The following is a 17,782-nucleotide window of genomic DNA, read 5'->3' on the forward strand; positions in this document are numbered from 1 at the left end:
AGATAATTGAAGGAGAATCAAAACACAGTCGAGACCACACTGGTAGATTCTGCCCTTCACCCCTAAACATTCAAATTGTGTATTAGAAATTCTCTGCCAACACAGACGGCAGTGTCCCTGGTCAGCAGGTCGCAAAAGCTCTTCTGCCTCAGTCACCCCCAGAGAGAGACCAGTGGGAACATGTGACCCTGGTTTAAGGGGTACAGGCCTGCCCAGGGGACAGGGCATGTGGATGTGTGGGTGGGGAGGGGCTTGGGGCAGGGCCTGCACCTGTGTGTGTAGCCCCGCAGGACTCTCTGGATTCTGATGGCAGCCTCGTCCAGGGCCTGGCTCCTCTGTACCTCCAGCAGGGTGTCCTGGTTTTCCTGGAACAGAAGAGTTCTCATCGCATAATTGCCCTGCCTCACCCTCAAGCCCCGACCTGCAGCCAGGGCTCTGTCTCCAGAAGTCAGGAACTCTCAGACTCTTCCCAGGAGAAGCAGGCAGGGGTTGAAAGACATGAGGTTGAAAGATCTGCTCTTAAGTTGCCACTGATGTGGCTCTGAGCCCAGAGCCGCAGCCCAGCCCTCAATCCAAGAACTTCCCATTTTAGCTCTTTCTTCTTGTTAATTCAATCTGGAAAATTTCATTTCTGCTCTGAAGAACCCAAGAAGGGGGAAAAAACTGTCCCCGAAGCTGTGCTTTATTTCCTAAAAATCATGTGAAACACGCATTCAGCTATAATATAGACGCATGCTTGTTTCAATATTAGCATGTTTCCCCAGCTTTTGCAGAGAATTCAGTGTGAGGTGATGGACTGTATTCATCCCTGAGTGGTGACATTCCCAGGCCCACCTTGATGCTCCCCCTGGATCCTGGTTTCATGGAAAAGACAATTTTTCCATGGATTGGGTTTTTCATGGACTGAGGGGTGGGGGTGGTTTGGGGATGATTCAAGTGCATTACATTTATTGTGCACTTTATTTCTATTATTATGATTATATCAGCTCCACCTCAGATTATCAAGCATTAGATTCCAGAGGTTGGGGACCCCTGCTTTAAACCACACCTTACTGGGTAGCACCCTGGGATTCCCCAGACCTCTTCCCTCTGTGGAGTCAGCTGCCCCAGTGGAGTCTGAAGCCCCTCTGCTTCTTTCCTTTTTAAGCCCCACAGTCCCAGCTCTAGCCTAACTAGTGATGGGTCGACAATAGGCCCACTGGAGAGCTGGGGCTGGGAGGACAGACAAGGATTGGTGGGCAGGCTCCATGGGGTAAGAGGAGAGAGTGGAAGCCTCAGGAAGGGGCAGTGGGGATGGGGTGTGGTGCCGGGTGGGCTGGCAGAGCCCTGATTCTGGCCCTGATCTTCTCTTGTTCCTCCTCCGCACCCTGCTGACCTACCCAAGGTGTGTGGGGCTAGGAAACACTGACACTCTCTCCTTTAGACCCAACTCAAAATCTTGCAGGGCCCGAAGGCCAGCCTCAGGGGCTGGAGGCTGCCTCAGCTGTGACCCTGGGCCTGCCTGTAAGTTGATGGAGAGGGAGGTGGGAGGTGGGAAGTGGTGCTGCTTGCCCGACCCTGCCAAGGATGAGCTGTCAAAGGGCAGGGTCCGCACTGCCACCTTCCCTGAAGCTCCGCCTCCCCAGGGAGGCAGGGGCGGGGCTTCCCCAGGACTGACTGCAGACTTCGCTTCGGCTCCGGCTCCGGCAGCAAAGACTGCTCCGGGGCTGGGGGACAGTGGAAGACCTCCCTCAGGTCCTGTTTGCTCTTGCCCAGTAGCTTGGAGGCAGCCCCTCTGTCTCCTTAGGTCTTGTCCTAAACGTCCTCTCCTAAGAAGCCCCCTGGGCTTTCGCAGGCTGGGCTGGGCTGGGCCCTTTCGGTGACTCCCTGCCTCCCTTTCCCCTAGCATGGCTTTCTACGACCAGGCTCCTTGAGGGCAGGGGCTAGGCATGCAGCAGGCACCCACGGGCACCAGACCAGCCACACAGGCTTCAGGTTCTCACCTTCAGAAAGATCTTGGTCTTTCCCATCTTCCATTCTTTATCTGTCCCCAGCCACCTTTCGGCGATGCGCAGGGTCATTTGGCGAAACTTGTTCCGGAGCTGCCAGGAGGAAACGAGTGGCTCAGTGGAGTCACGCAGGAGGCTGAGGTCCCTCCTCAGGGCCTTCGTAGGGATCGGGGTCTTTCTGCTCCCACAGTGGTCACCTTCAGGGGCTGCTGGGCCAGGGCACAAGCCCCCAGCACCCTGGATCAAGGATGGGGTCCAGAGGATTACGAGACCACAATGCCCCAAGGGTGTGGGGTCTCAGTGTGGCCCTTGGACACGGGCAGTCCAAACTTCAGGATGGCTGAGTGTTTGGGGGAAGGATAGGACGACCACACATCACCTCTGTGACATTCTGCCCTAAAAGGGAATATTTGCTTTAAACTTTGGTTGCTCCTAGAAGCAACATATTCAGCCGCTAGCCTCCTCCAGAGAAAGGAAGCAGGAACAGGGGTCATTTCAAAGCTTCGGCCCCTGGGCATCAAGAAGGGGCCCTGAGCCCTCTTGGAACTGGGAGGTTGGGGGCGCCCAGGGGCGCCCCGGTTTTCAGGATGCGCACGCAGCGTCTTGCGGCCTGCGGCCAGGCTGCGGGGACACACACCTCCATGCGCACGGCACTGGGCAGCAGGACGCGGAACCTCTGTGAGAACTCCTCGAACGAGTAGCGGATGGGGAAGCCGGATTTGCGGATGTGCACGGTCTCCATCATCCCCGAGTAGCGCAGCTGCTGGATGCACAGCTCCCGGTCGAAGAGCTGCGGGTGCAGAGGCGAGGGGCTGATAGCACGGGCCGCCCCCTTCCCAACCACTCGCCACCAGCTCTGAGCCACCACCTCTGCCGCTGTCCTCAAATGCAGGAGAACGAAACAAACACTTGGTTTCATAAAAATTCTATTCTGAAGAGATATATTTGGTTGAAGAAGCTGAAAGTCCTGGAAGTGTTTCCAAGGAGATAAAAGTCCATCACATACAAACTGGGACATCCATAAGAAGAGCAAAATTTCCCTCATTTTCAGGATATGCAGAGTATGAGGAATAGAAAATTTTTTTGCATATGTCACATTTAAAATATTGTTAAATGCCCCCAAACAGTGATCCCAAAGAACACGGTTTCCTCCTGACCTTGCCAATGTTGGGGTGACCACTGCCCCTGGGGTCCTTCCGGCAGGGGCACCATTATGCCTCCCACTCTAGTGGAAAGAAGAAGTACATTCCCTACTTAGACTCAGAAAATATTGTAATGGATTTAGTCTCTGCATCCTCCAGAGATAGCTATTTGGAGAGGAGTTTGGTCACAATGCTTTGCACAAGGGTATGGGGTCTCAGCCATGGCTGGCACCCTAGAGGGGCCCCCTCCACCTGGAAGCAGGAGTGTCTGGGGACTAGGTGCATGCCCTCCAATCTGGCAAGCCTACCAGCAGGCAGTCACCCACTTGGAAACATGGAGGGCCACCGAGGCAACTGCTAATGGGGTCAAGGACCACCCAGCAGTTTTGGGAAACTAGATTTCTTCCATTTGTCCAGTATTTCTGGTGCACCTGGTATTTCTTGTTTAATCTTTACAACAGCTCTACCTGGATGGGGCACTTAGCTCCAATTTAAAGATGAGGTGCCTGAGCCTCAGAGACATATTCTTAAGTGGCAGAGCCAGAGTTTCAACCTTAAGCCTGCCTGGCCCCTCAGCCTGGGTTCCCCTATACCTGCACAGGAGCTGCGTCTCCCAGGGGTGTTTCAGCCAGGGGCACCCACAAGACCTGAGCATGACCCACAAGCCTCTGTGGCAGAGGGCCTTTGGGAGCACTGTTACTATCTAACATCTGTGCACTGTGATTTAAGGAAGATGCATTTTGGATTTCCTGGGCCAGCCTGAAACTCATGTAATTTTATACTTTCAAAAAAGAAACTTTATTTAATGTAATATTATTTTTTTCTTTTATAAGACATTTAAAAAAAAATCATTTTATCTCCTTTCAGATGGCATCTTCCCATGTCTGGAAGCCTTTAAATTTGTGGTCTCTGGGTGGGATTCCCAAGCTGGAATCCCAGGGACTGGGTAGGCAGCAGGCTCCCACCCAGCACATAAGTAGATACAGTCACTTTCCAAGGGTTTAATGGCCTCAGGTCTCGGTGACCAGTAGTTGGTGTCAGCCTCTAAAATCACAGTACTGGTTGCTGCCCTTATGGAATGTGGCTTAATTATGCAGATATGGTGCACGCACACATACATACACACACACACACACACACACACACACACACACAAAGTCATGTGCAACCCTTGCTGCTCCCCGCAGGCTGGCAGATCCAGAATTTATGGAAGAGAAAACTGAGGCTCAGAGAAGCAACACACTTGGCCAATGGCAAGCAAATGGCAGTGTGGAAACAGTTGAGGTCTGGGAGATCCAAAGCCTTGAAGGTCACCAACCTTCAAATGGTCTAGACTGGCCACCTTGCCTCAGTGTCCCCATCTGTAAAATGGGGGCAGATAGCTTCAAAGCTGCCCAGGCACTGGTGAAAGGAGAGACATGACTCCAGATGCCATCAGATTCATTCCCTTAGATACCTCCCCTCGTCCTGTGCAGGTCCCCAGACTCCCCTCATTACCAGCGGCTTCTTGTAGTCATTAGGTTTGATGCAACGGATGAAGTAGGGCTGGCAATTGGTGAGGATTTTCATCAGCTGGTCCAGAGACTGCTTGAACTGGCCAGCCAAGGTGGAGGGCCGCTTGCTGGAGTCTGCAGACTAGACAGAGCACAGGGCACAAGTGGAGCTCGGTCCAGGGCACAGCTGACTCAGGGCACAGCGAGGGCTTCTGCTGAGGTCCCACAGGTGGGCAGGGCTACATTCATCCAGTAGCTCATCCATTCGTTTAGCATAGGTTCCCCAAGTGCCTACTGTGTGCAGGCACCCAGGAGACACTGGGAACCCAGAGGCAAGTAGAGCTGGGCAAGCCTCCTGTCTAGGAGTGGGGACCCCAGAGTGAGATGCACCAGGGTGAGGAGACAATGTCAATTTTTACCTTGCCATTCTACATTTTTCAGTTTTTGTATAGATTTTGTATGCTCTTTTTGAATGTTATGTACTGTACATTGTAAGCATTACTGTAAATGTATACAGTATTTTTTTTAATGTATTAAAATGATGGATGCAAGAGAAAACAAAAAACCCAGGCCAAGAGTGCGTAAGTGGGTGCTCAGTCACTTCAGTCACGTCCGATTCTGTGAACCCATGGACTGTAGCCCACCGGGCTCCTCTGTCCATGGGATTTCTCAGGCAAGAATACTGGAGTGGGTGGCCATGCCCTCCTCCAGGGAATCTTCCCAACCTAGGGACCGAACCCTAGTCTCCTGCATCTCCTGCATTGCAGGTGGATTCTTTATCGCTAAGCCACTGGGAAAGCCTTGGGCCAAGAGTAGTGTGTGCTTTTGTGCCATACTGATCTTGGTGATGCTCCTTGATCAAACTTTTTCCAAGGTCAAATGCGCTTGGCAAACATATGTACTGACAAATTGCATCAGTTTGGAGACTCAAATTCATGGTTTAACGCCTCTGAGAATAGGATGCAATCCCTGGCAGGTATAACAATGGGCAGCATTCTCCTGGGTTTAAAATAATGCATTTTCCTCCTGTTCCGGCTCCCTGAAACCTGTGGACATGCCTTGGAGGCCCTACAGGGCCAGGATCAGGCTGTGCTCCGGCCTCAGCTGTGGAGTCCAGCCTGGCTCCACGAGGGCAGAGGATCTGGCTCAGCTTCAGCTGGTTCCAGACCTGGGTAGTTCCTGCAAGCCTCATAGCTCCTTGGTGCCTCTCTGGGCTGGCTCTGCATGTGGTCATGCTGTGGGCCCTGGGCACTAAAGTGTTAGGAGCTCCTGTGGGGGTGGGGGTGGGGTGCCTCAGTGTGGACTACAGCATGGAGTAGGGGGCAGGAGGTTCCTATGCCTGCACCCACAGTTCCTGTGCCAGTGTGCCGACCCCGTCTCCCAGCCCAGGGGTTGGGGAGCTCCTCATCAGATGACCGACAGGGCTCTTCTGGAACAGTCACTGTTAAGGGGTGAAGGGAGACCCCCACCCTGCCAGGATGTCCTAGGCTGCTCTGAGGTGCACCAGGGGCTCTCTGCCCCCTCCTCTCTGGTCAGCAGGCCCAGCGCTGTTGCCACCACACCACACACACACACACACACACCCCACCTACCCACACCCACACACCCACAAAACACACAAGTACTCCACATATCACACACACACCACACCACACACACACACCCCACCTACCACACACACACCCACAGAATACACAAGTACCCCACATACCACACACACACCACACACACACAGCCCACATACCACACACACACCACACACACACAGAATACACAAGTACCCCACCTACCACACACACACCCACAAAACACACATGTACCCCACATACCACACACACACACACCCTCCACCTACCACACACACACGCACCCACAGAACACACATGTATCCCACCTACCACACACACACCCACAAAACACACAAGTACCCCACATACCACACACACATACGCCCCACCTACCACACACACACACCCACAAAACACACATGTACCCCACATACCACACACACACACACTCTACATACCACACACACACACACATACTAGACACCACACAAAGCACACACATATACCACATACACCACACCCCCCCCCATAAAACATACACAGAGACCAATATAGAAAGAAATAACACAAACAAACTCAGTGAGCCCTACAGAGACCACTGCTCACTGGAAGCAGGCAGAGCCCCATGCTCCCGCCCCTGGGCACTACCCCCACAGTACCTCAGCCCCTTTGCAGTCACCTCTGCACCCCAGACTCCAGGCAGCGGGGCTTCTCCATGCCTGTCTGCCCCCCAGGCCCTGGGCAGAGCAGGGCCACCAGAGCCCACCTTGAATTGCTGGCTGCTTGACTTCACCCGGACGATGCTTCCAGGGCCCCGCCTGCTTTCCTCCGACTCCAGCCCAAATATCTCCCGCAGGAACTTGTTTTGGGAGGAGTGGACCAGGGCGAGGATGTCCCTGTTCAGCACATCCCGATTCTTCTCCAGGAAGCCTGTGGGGAAGCAGAGCCCCCAGCCCCCGCCAGCTCAGACCGGGGAGGGGAGGGTGAGGCGCAGGCAGAAGGCCACCATGCCCACCTCCACCTCCCCACGTCTTGGCATCCAGTGCCTCCGCTCAGCACCAAGTCATGTCACATCCACACCCTGCAGCCCCCACAACCCACCATCCCCACCCCAAACTCCCCCATCCAAGCTTGCACCCCACCCCGGGGGTCTCCTCTCCCCTAGTACCTGTGCCCCACCCCACGGGTCTCCCCTCTCCTGATGGCCTATGGCCCCCAAGAGATCTCTGGGGCGTTCTTCCCTTCTAAGCCCTCCAGGATAATGCTGGCTTGTGCTTCAAGGACAGCTCGAGCATCATCTATTCCGGGAGGCCCTACTGACCCACACGTGGCTCCCACCTGCGCCGTGTGGCCCTTCACCTGGGCCCTGTCATTCAGCTCAGGGAAGCCTGAGGCCTTCCCCTCTGTTCTGTCAGCCGCAGCTCCCCGGGTGGACTACGGGTGGGAGCGAGCCCCTTCCCCTCAACATCCTGGCCCTCCCAGCCCCCGCTGTCACTCCCGCGTCCACGTAGGAGCCCACTAGCAGCACAGCAGACGGACTGTGCAATCATTGTGCGGTTTGGACCTCCCGAGGGTGGAGCCTGTGGATTCTCGTCAGGGCTCTGAATTTCTGGGGAACCCTGGGCAAATCTGATTGAGCCAACCGCTTGTCTACATAAGGGAGCAAAACAGAAGAGAAGGAAAAGGAGAAAGCGAAGAAGGCTGCCCAGCCCCGTAACTTCCAAAAATCTGGCAACCTGGTTGCGTCCAGGGAGCTTGCAATCTGGACACTCCTGCTGGGAGGCCCACCCTTCCCCAGCAGCCTGTCTGAAAAGGAGCAGCTGCTTCACATGTCCCTGTGGAACCAGCAAGGGGGAGAAATCGCTGCTTTGCTCTTCCTGGAAGCCCAAAATGGGGAAAGGAAAGAAATTAAACATGACTTGGCTTCCTGGCTTCAAGGATAGGGGGCAGGGGTAGGTGACTTGCTGATTATGAGGTCCTAAAATGTATTTCTTTCCTCATTATAAGTATAAACTGCATTGGTCTTGGAACTGAACGTGTGCCCACAGGCAGTGTGTGCACATACACGCGAGCACTTGTGTGAATGCACATGTGCAGGCACATGCGTGGGCCTGGACCCAGTAGGTTTGGGAATGAAGCATGTCTGCCGCTCACTAAGGAGACCCTGAGGGCCTGGGTGCCCCAGGGCCCTTCTCTAGCAACATGCTAGAGTCGGAGGGCCCTCCAGCTTAAGGAGTGAGACTCTAGAAATTAGGAAGGGGGCTGTGTATGGGCTGAGCTGTTTGCCCCCCAAATCCATATGCTGAAGCTCTAATCCATAGTACCTCAGAATGTGTGTGGAGAGAGGGCCTTTGAAGAGGTCAGGGAGGTAAAATAAGGCTGTTAGGGTGGGCCTTAACCCAGTCAGAGTGGTGTGCTACAAGAAGAGGAGATTAGGACACAGACACGCATGGGAACAAGAGAGACGCCAGGGAGAGACTTCAGAAGGCTCCAGTCCTGCTGACGTTTGTCTTGGACTCCTGGCCTCTGGGACCATGAGAAAATGCATCCCTGTATCTATTTGTGGAACGTTGCTATGGGAGTGTTGGCCAGGGGACACAGCGTGCGTCTGGGGATGAGTGGACAGCCCATCTTCCCTCCCGCCGTGGGAGAGAGTGGACCTGTCTGAGGCAGGGCATGGAACGGCAAGAAGAAGGCGCCAGAGGACGGTTGCTTCTCAAAACCAGGCCAGACGATGACTGGGGGCCTGCTGAAGGCTGCACCCCACAAGCGCCTGACTCCAACTTGTCTTCTCCCTTTAAGTCACCCCTTTTTAGTGGGGTGCTCTGTGCATGCCTGCACAGCCTCGTGTGGGGTCTGGGAAGGCCATGTCAATGGTGGAAGAGGAAGCTTGATTCCCTCTCTGCCAGCAGGTGCTATGAGAGGGGAAGACTGGACCAAGAGCTCAAACCGAGCCGCCCTCACCAAGCTGAGTGTGGTGACAACAAGCTTGCTTTCCCAGGCTCCAGGGCCACCTGACGAGGAGGCTGGCACATAAGCCCCTCTCTCAGCCCTATGCTGGAAGACAGCCTTCTGCAGACGGGGCGAGCAGGCACGTGATGTTACCCTGTGCCCTTCCAGGCTTAGACAGAGCCTCCCAGCCCCAGGTGCTTTTGGGGGGATGATTGAGGCACACCTGGGCCCAAACCTCCCCCCACCCCATCCCCGCCAAAAGACAGAGTAATGGGCTTAGGTCATGAAGATAGCAGAGCACTGAAAAACACCCAGCAGGCTCAGTTTCCAGGAGCATTAATGGAATTCTGTGCTCCGAAAGCCTAGAAAGAAGCGACCTTACTCTTAGCATACATGGAAGTTGCAGTTCACTTCAAAAACTAAAACTTGGCCTTGAGTAGCCCACGGAGGTTGATGTGCTCAGTGTCTCTGTGTTCTGGAATTCTGAAGTCCCACTAGCTCTGGGCTCCCCCTTTCGGAAAAGCCCCAAAGCCAGGATCTGGTGGGAGTTATAAAGGAGCCCCCCCTTACCTCCTCATTTCTCCAACAGAAATAATACCCTGGTCTCAGAACACCTCCCTTCCTCCATGTGAAAACAGCAGCCCCTCCTGCTGCCTTGTCCCTCCACCTGAAAAGTGTACTTGGAGCATCCCTGACTCCAAGTTTCCAGTTAGACCACAGTAGCTCCTCAGTTCTCCTTACAAGCCACACAGAGTCACCCTCTGGCTTCCCGCCTCATTTTCCTGATCACAGCACCCACTGGCCACCTCTCCCATTTTTCTAAGCACACCAGCAGCTTGACCACCTCAGCCCCTTATTTCTCTAATCAAAACTAGGCTTGGGACTTCCCTGGTGATCAAGTGGTTAAGAATCCACCTGTCAATGCAGGAGACATGGGTTATATCCAGAGTCCAGGGAGATCCCAAACGCTATGGGGCAGTTAAACCCAAGCACCACAACTACCGGGGCCTGTGAGCTCTAGGGCCCACAGGCCACAGCTACTGAGCCCTAGTGCCGCAGCTACTGAAGCCCTTGCTCCCTAGAGCCTGTGCTCCGCAACAAGAGAAGCCCCCACACTGAGAAGCCCTCACACCACATGCAACTAGAGAGGACCCCTTGCTTGCCACAGCCAGAGAAAGCCCACGTGCAGCAATGAAGACCCAGCACTGCCAATAGATAAATAAAATCTTTAAAAACATGCCTGACCTTATCTCCACATATACACTTTCACTACCAAGAGAGTGAAAAGATATCCCAAAGAAGAGGAGAAAATATTTGCAAATTCTATATCTGATGAGGTAATTACAATAAAAAAAAAAAACAATTAACATATGTTGGTAAGGAGCTGTAGGAATTGGAAACTGCATACATTGCTAATGGGAATGTAAAATGGTGCGGCCACTTTGAAAAACAGTTTGGTGCTTATCCCAAAAGTTAAATAGAAATACCACATGACCCAGCAATTCCTCTCTTAGGTATGTGTCCCCAGGAAGTGAAAACGTATGTCCACATAAAAACTTGTACATGAGTGTTAATAGCAGCGTTACTCATAATGGCCAAAAACATCCATCAGTTGATGAAGGGATAAACAGAAAGTGGCATATCTGTGCTGCAGACCGTTGTATGCAGTGTGAAGAACCAGTACAGAAACACGCTACAGTGTGAATGAACCTTGAAAACGCCATGCCAAGTGAAAGAAGCCAGTCACAAAGGCCGCACGATGCACGATTCTGTTTATGTGAAATGTCCAGAACAGGCAAATCCACAGAGACCGAAGTTAGCAGTTGCTGGGGTTGGGGAGAATTAGGAAGCAATGAAGAAAGACTGCTAATGGGAGTTCCTTTTGTTTTTCTGAACGCAAGAATGGAGTCTTAACCTTTGGACTGCCAGGGAAGTCCCTAGTGGGGATTTCTTTTGAGGGGTGATGTAAATGTTCTAAAATTGTGGCAACAGCTACGTAAGTCTATGAATATACTAAAAAACCATTGAGTTGTAGACTTCAAATGAGTGAATTCTATGGATGTGAATTATCTCTCAGTAGAACTATTACCAACAAAACAAAACACAAACATACATGCCTGGTCCATTCCATTCCCTCTGTCCCATTGCTGGCTCTGCAAAATGACCTAGCCTTCTTTCCATGGCCTCCCTGGGGTGCTCCAGATTTGGAAGGAAGGGACTGTGGAGAGGAGCTTCACCTACCTTCTACATGGTAGTGCACCTCGCCAGCAAAGTGGGCAATGCCAAATTGGGCATCGTGGATGTTCTTGGGCTGCAGGAAGCCTTTGTTGTTAGCGTGGACACTCTTCAGTTTTTGCAGCAAGGTGGTATCTGTCCCCTGGAAGAACGGATGCCCTATGGGCCAAGGACCCACAGCCCAGCCACTGGGTACACCCCCAGGTCTCAGGGGCTCCCTCAAAGGGCAAAGCAACTGGGTTCAGAATGACTGAGGGCCTTTCTACAGACAGCAAGAGGATGTGTCAGGGGCAGGGGTTTGTTCCCTGAGTGAGGGCCGAGGCAGGACGAGAGGCTGCCAGCTCGCTGGCTGTAGCCTTCCCCGGGAGCAGAGCATCTCCTTTCTCTGGATCAGAGCTCTTACTGACTCCCTGAGAGTCCATCTCCCCAGAGACATGCAGAGTCCCCCAAAGCAAGAAGGAAAGTGTTGCCTCGTCTTGCACTCCATGCAGCCCTTGGCCCACAAGGCTCAACTAGCCCTCTCTGGGGGTGTGTTCCTGAATCTAAATAATCTATGCTGAGGAGCAGAAGTGAGGGCGGACTCAGGTGCCTTCCTCCAGGAGGCGAGCCTTGAGGGAGAGGGAGGCTGGAAGGCGGGGGCTCCTCTGCCAGCCCCCGCGGTTTCCGGGCAGTGGAGTTTCCCAGGCAAGGGGTCTCCCCCGAGGTGGGTGGGCCCAGGGCACCTGTGGGAAGCGGCTCTCCTCATCCAGGAGGGAGATGACGCTCATGGGCTTGAGGGCCAGCAGGTCCAGGGTAGGCCGGTTGTCGGTGTAGTGAATGTAGTCCCAGGCGATGCTCTCCGCGCGGTACTCCTCCTGCTCCACGGTGAACACGTGCTGCACAAACAGCTGCTGCAGGTGCTCGTTGGCCAGGTTGATGCAGAGCTGCTCGAAGCTGCAGGCGCAGCACCGCCCCAGGGGGGCAAGGTTGGCCTGGCTGCCACTGTAGCCAACCCCTGGCACACAGCCCCACACATGTGTACCCACAGAACACACCCCCAAACACCATACAGGCCGAGAGATAGCCTCCCTCTTCCCCTGCCTCTGCCTCCATCCCCTCCTCCATCCCACAGCAAACAGATTCAGAGAAATGTGGAGGCTGCACTTAGCATCAAGCCCTGACTTTGACTCCATAAGGTCCCCAGCAGGATCCTCTGCCAAACTAGGCTGTCCTGACATGGAGACAATCTCTGGGGGCCAAGGGTCCAGTAGCCACCCTGCCCCATGGGCAAGTGGCTTGGGTATTAAGACAAGCTTCTGGAGACCCGTCATTGATGGCTGGGCTCCTTTGCATCAGTCAGACATACCCCTTTCCCCTCCCCGAGTCCTCCCACTCGTTCTTCCTCCTGGGCTCCATTTCACCTCCTGAAGTGGCCCCTCCACTCATCACCCCGGCTCAGGTCAGAAACCAGGCCGTCATACCTGACACCTCTCCCTCGTTCCCAACTCCAACCCGTTGCCAAAGTCCGGCTGCGCTCTCTCCAACACAGCGCCTAACCTGTTTACTTCTTTTCACTCCCACTGCTGCTCCCTTAATCCAGGTCACCCTCTTTCTCACCTGGAGTGCAATAACAACCGCCTCATGGCTCTCTCTGCCTCCAGCCTCACCCCTCCAACCATTCTCTGTGGCCACCAGACAGAGGTTTCGGACGTGCAGAGCAGGGACCTGCTCTCCCCCTGCCTTGAATCCTTGTGGACCTGAGCTCCCATTATTTTCATGATCCAGACAGACAGTGACACAGTGGAAAGCCTGCCCAACACAGCCAGGGAATGGACGCAGGGGACTCTGTGAGTGATAGTTGCTCAGCCATGTCTGACTCTTTGTGACCCCATGGACTATAGCCTGCTAGGCTCCTCTTGTTCATGGAATTCTCCAGGCAAGAATACTGGAGTGAGTTGCCACCTCCTTCTCCAACAGGGCGCCCTGCCCTTCTCTAATTCTAAGTCTTCACACATGTGAGACCCTCCTTTCTCTGACCTGCTCTTTTGGTTCATCCTTTGGGTCTCACTTAGGCATTTCTTCCTCAGGATGGGTTGCCCATTTATGCAAAACCTTATGGTTCCTCAGGCTGGTTGTTCAGGTCTGTTAACCCAAGAGAGTTAACACACTGCCTGGACATCGTGGAGTGATGCTGTAGCCATCAGCGATTGCAGCCACCCCGGACAATGAGCCCTGAGGGAACTCAGGATGGAGACCAGGAATACTGGCCACCTAGCAGTCATCAGACTGCCTGTGTGCTCAGTCACTCAGTCACGCCCAACTCTTTGAGATCCTTTGGCCTGTAGCCTGTCAGGCTCCTCTGTCCATGGGATTTTCCAGGCAAGGATACTGGAGTGAGTTGCCATTTCCTCCCCTAGGGGATCTTCCTGACCCAGGAATCGAACCCACGTCTCCTGCATGCAGGTGGATTCTTTACTGCTGAGCCATTGGGGATGTCCCATTAGATTGCAGCCACTCACAACAGTAGAGCTTGAAGAAACTCAGGATGTGAAAACACAGAATGCTGGCCCCAGATATCTGAGATACATATCAAAGGAACGATTTCAGTGAACCCAGACTCTTGCATCTTTCCATACACAGAAAAGTGCCAAATACCTTAACTTGGGATATCTAGTTTTCTTTTATTAACAATAATCTTTTGATGTTCTACCTGCCCTTTGTTGCAAAAAACTCCTATATATCCTGGCTCTACCCTCGCCTCCTCGGAGCATTTTTCTCAGAATTATTTGAGATGCTGTCTCCTGGGCCTGAAGTTCTAGGAATGTCTGCTGAATAAAACACAAGTCTCAACTTTTAGGTCATGCACTTTGTTTCAGTTGACAAGAGTACTCGGTGCACCCTTGCAGAAGGCAGTTCGGGTAAGTGACTGGGTGCTGAGTGACATGGCCCTGCTCCTTCAGGTGGCCCCCAGACTGCAGCCCTGCCACAAACCCAGCTTGTGGCTTCTTCACAGGGGGTGGAGGGGAGGGCGTCCCTTAATAAATGGCCAGATCCCCCAAAATAAACTACTCATCCAGCTCCACAGTGGCCAAAGATATGCTTGGTCTGCTTAGCTGCCCCTCTCAGGGCCAGAAACCAATGATCAGAATCATTTTTTATTTTTCTGCTCCTTAGAGCTTCCGTCATGTTGGGCTGAGTTCTGCCAGCCCTGCCCCATTCCACCTGCCCATGGTGAGCTGGTCCTAGGAGCCTGCAATCCCAATGTACATGCACTCAGAATGGCTTGCATCTTGACCAAGGGGCCTTCTCAGCCTTCAGCTGGAGACAGGGCCTTGGGCAGGGGCATGCCAAGGTCAGGACAGCCCTTTGGCACCTCTGACAGTGCCCGGAGACCTCCACTTGGGACTGAAACCAAGCAGAACCCTGTGGGGCCCTCCTGAATACAAAACTCCCTCCTTGTCCCCCATTTCTTATTTGTAGCAAAAGGCTTTAGTCTCCTATGACATCTCTGAGTCCTAAGAGCAGACTCAAGACCAATTAGGGAAGTGAAGAAATGCAGTCAAGAAGCAATAGTGCAGTGATAAAACAGAGTCCTAGTTCTTCCTCAAGGGATCTCTTAGAGTTGTTTTGCAGAAACTAAGACCCCTGCCCAGGTGGAGTATGGTGACTACATGCTGGTCACAAGCATGTAGACCCCAGACTGGTTGGAACCAGATGTTGATGATTAAGATTCCCTAAACATCACCCCATTACCTCACCACCAACCAATGAGAAGAAAGTCCACAAGCTGATTGTGTACCCTGTGACTCTCACTCCTAAAACTGCCTTTAAAAAACTTTACTTGAAAGCCATCAAGGAATTTGGATTTTGAGCTGCCTCAAATTTGGATGAGCTGCCTGCTCTCCTTCTCGGCCCTGCAATAAGTGTTGTGCTTTGCTTCACCACACCCTGGTGTCAGTACACTGGCTTTGGGGTACTTTGGGTGAGCAGACCTGAATTCCATTTGGTAATGGAACTAGGCCTAGGCTCTGTCTCACCGATGCTTTAAACGAGCCAGGCTCACGTTGGGAAGCTAGGTTGCACTTCCTGCTTGCTTGTCCCCCGTCCTTGTGTCCTCTTCTGGCCCTTTGATGATACTTCCGCAGAGCATCACCTGCCCTCGTCCAGCTCCACGGCCTGGCTCCCCTTGCTGCCTCTGTCTACTTCCACCCCAGTCTTCATCACAGTCTTTGCTGGGAATTACTTTTCTGACCTGCTTCATTTCTCTAGCTCTTCAGCCTCCAGGCTGGGACACTGGGTCAGAAGTGTCCTGCCTCACCTTACCCTTGTCAGACTGAAAAATTGGGGATGGGCCACAAATCCCCTGCCTTCCCCATCACCTAGTATGATAGCCCACCCAAGGATGCAGTCACATTAGTGTCACTGATTTCCACTTTCGCCTTAACCACACGTGATAATTCACTCTAGTTTGTGAGAAGGAAGAGTGGATAGCTCGAGATGGGCAATGAGTGCTGGAGTGTCAGCCTGACTCTCATGATGCTCTTAGCTATATGGCCTTTTCTAGACATCTTGTGGATGCCAGGGGATGAGCGTAGACTGCCTCACTGAGGAAGGACACAGTCTTGCTGAGGGACTCACCCTGGCGTCTGTGAGCGGAGGCGAGGCCCTGCTCCCAGCCAGTCTGGGGAGGAATGGCTGAGTTCCAGTTGGCTCAGGGAGGACCTAAGCTTATCTCTCATTTTTCTGAAAACAGGTGCGGGGACCTCCATACCTATTTTTCTGGAAGTTTTCAAAACCAAATATGTCCAGGAGGCCGATTGTCCTTTGCACATTTTTGGGGTCCTGGGCAGGTGGGGTGAAGATTGCAGCATTGATCTTCTTGACAATCCACAGGAAGAGATGCCCATAGATGCCCTGTAGAGACATGGGTAGAACCCACAGGCTTTGATGCACGAGAGGAAGGTGGCTGCTTTCTCCAAGTTTACCTGGAAAGGCCGCAGGCACACTGGACCAACTGAGGGAGATTACCCCTACTTTACGGCAAGAAACCACCCTGGAGAGCCTGGGCAGCCCACGGTCACCAGCCAGGGGACTGGCAGAGTCAGGACTTGCCCAGCTCTCTGCCCTTTCCTGCTGTCCACTCACCAGGCAAGGAGCTACACTCAATACCTAGACACGTAGGCCCCTTCTCCCACAGCTCTGCACCTTGACAAAGGCGTCCCTCCGGTCTGCAGCCTGAGTGATGTTCAGGGGCCTGGTGACAAACTCCCCGCGGATGATGATGGAGTGCTTGATAAGACAGTCTCGGAGGGCCTGGTCCTTCACCTGGAAGGTAGGTAGGGGCTGGCATCACAGCTGATAGAGCAGGGCCTGGTGCCAACATGCTCTCTCATAACCAAACATCCCGTGCCCAAAGCCTGAGGATGGGAGATGCCTGTGACTAGGACCAGAGTCAGGATGCTGGCAGGACTGGTCCAGCGTCAGTCTGAGCATGGGGATATCAGTGTCAGGGAAGGATGCGCCAGTTGGGTGGGCCCTGAGCATGCTGGCTGCTTGGTTGACCAGTCTTGTGCTGGTCTCCTGGTACTGGGCCCACCATCCGGTGGACCCTGGAAAACAGTGGCCATGGAGGACTCTGAGGCCTGGCCACTGACATCTGAATACACCTCAACCGAAGGCACTCCTGCCTGGAATCTGGAGGCCCAAGTTAACAAGAGGAGTCTGGATGAAGTGCCTCCCACATGCAGAGAAGACTTGGCTGGCAAACCCCCAAGGTTTCTAAGAACCCTGCGACCACATGAAAAACATTAGCAGCAAAATGTGCCTACCTAATGTGATTGCCTTCCCCCCCCCCTTTGATTCTATTAATTTCCCACTGAACCTGTTAGTGGGGTGTGATTACAAAGTCCCATCACTTGTCCTCCAAGTCAAGGCTCTATCTGATCTCTTTAATAATGTGCAGGGGAATCTTCCCTGGTGGTCCAGCGGTTAAGACTCCGTGCTTGCAATGCAAGGGACACAGGTTCTATCCCTCATTGGAGAACTAAGATCCCACATGCTGTGTGAAAGTGAAAGTGTCAGTCGCTCAGTCATCTAGCTCTTTGCAACCCCATGGACTATAACCCACCAGGCTCTTGTGCCCATGGAATTCTCTAGGCGAGAATACTGGAGTATGTTGCCATTTTCATCTCCAGGGGATCTTCCTGACCCAGGGATTGAACCTGAGTTTCCTGCATTGCAAGTTATACAGAAAGTACAAGTATCAGCGGTCACAGCCTAAATGCCTACAGGGCCAGCAGGTGTGGCAAAGCCAAAAACTAACAGCAGCAGAAATAACACTCAGGGGGAATGGTCTGAGTACATTCCGTCAGCCCAGAAGAGCACAACTCATGGAGAAGCCCTGGGGACCAGGATATGGGGCGAGG

The 17,782-nt window shown here is 53.2% G+C and overlaps 1 protein-coding gene across 2 annotated transcripts in view; it reads right to left on the reverse strand.

Annotated features, from left to right (window-relative positions):
• Nucleotides 1-17,782, reverse strand: part of MYO7B (myosin VIIB) — a 104,416-nt gene that overhangs the window by 44,366 nt on the left and 42,268 nt on the right. For both annotated transcript variants that reach the window (XM_027554777.1, XM_027554769.1), the window contains exons 11-19: nt 16,563-16,682; nt 16,129-16,271; nt 12,101-12,311; nt 11,385-11,520; nt 6,958-7,121; nt 4,628-4,765; nt 2,626-2,778; nt 1,983-2,081; nt 271-365 (exon numbers count right to left, since the gene is read on the reverse strand). In XM_027554777.1, the coding sequence (XP_027410578.1) occupies nt 271-365; nt 1,983-2,081; nt 2,626-2,778; nt 4,628-4,765; nt 6,958-7,121; nt 11,385-11,520; nt 12,101-12,311; nt 16,129-16,271; nt 16,563-16,682 (1,259 nt within the window). The remainder of the gene's footprint in view (nt 1-270; nt 366-1,982; nt 2,082-2,625; nt 2,779-4,627; nt 4,766-6,957; nt 7,122-11,384; nt 11,521-12,100; nt 12,312-16,128; nt 16,272-16,562; nt 16,683-17,782) is intronic.

This window comes from Bos indicus x Bos taurus, chromosome 2 (assembly GCF_003369695.1).
Source record: "Bos indicus x Bos taurus breed Angus x Brahman F1 hybrid chromosome 2, Bos_hybrid_MaternalHap_v2.0, whole genome shotgun sequence".
Taxonomy (NCBI): Eukaryota; Metazoa; Chordata; class Mammalia; order Artiodactyla; family Bovidae; genus Bos; species Bos indicus x Bos taurus.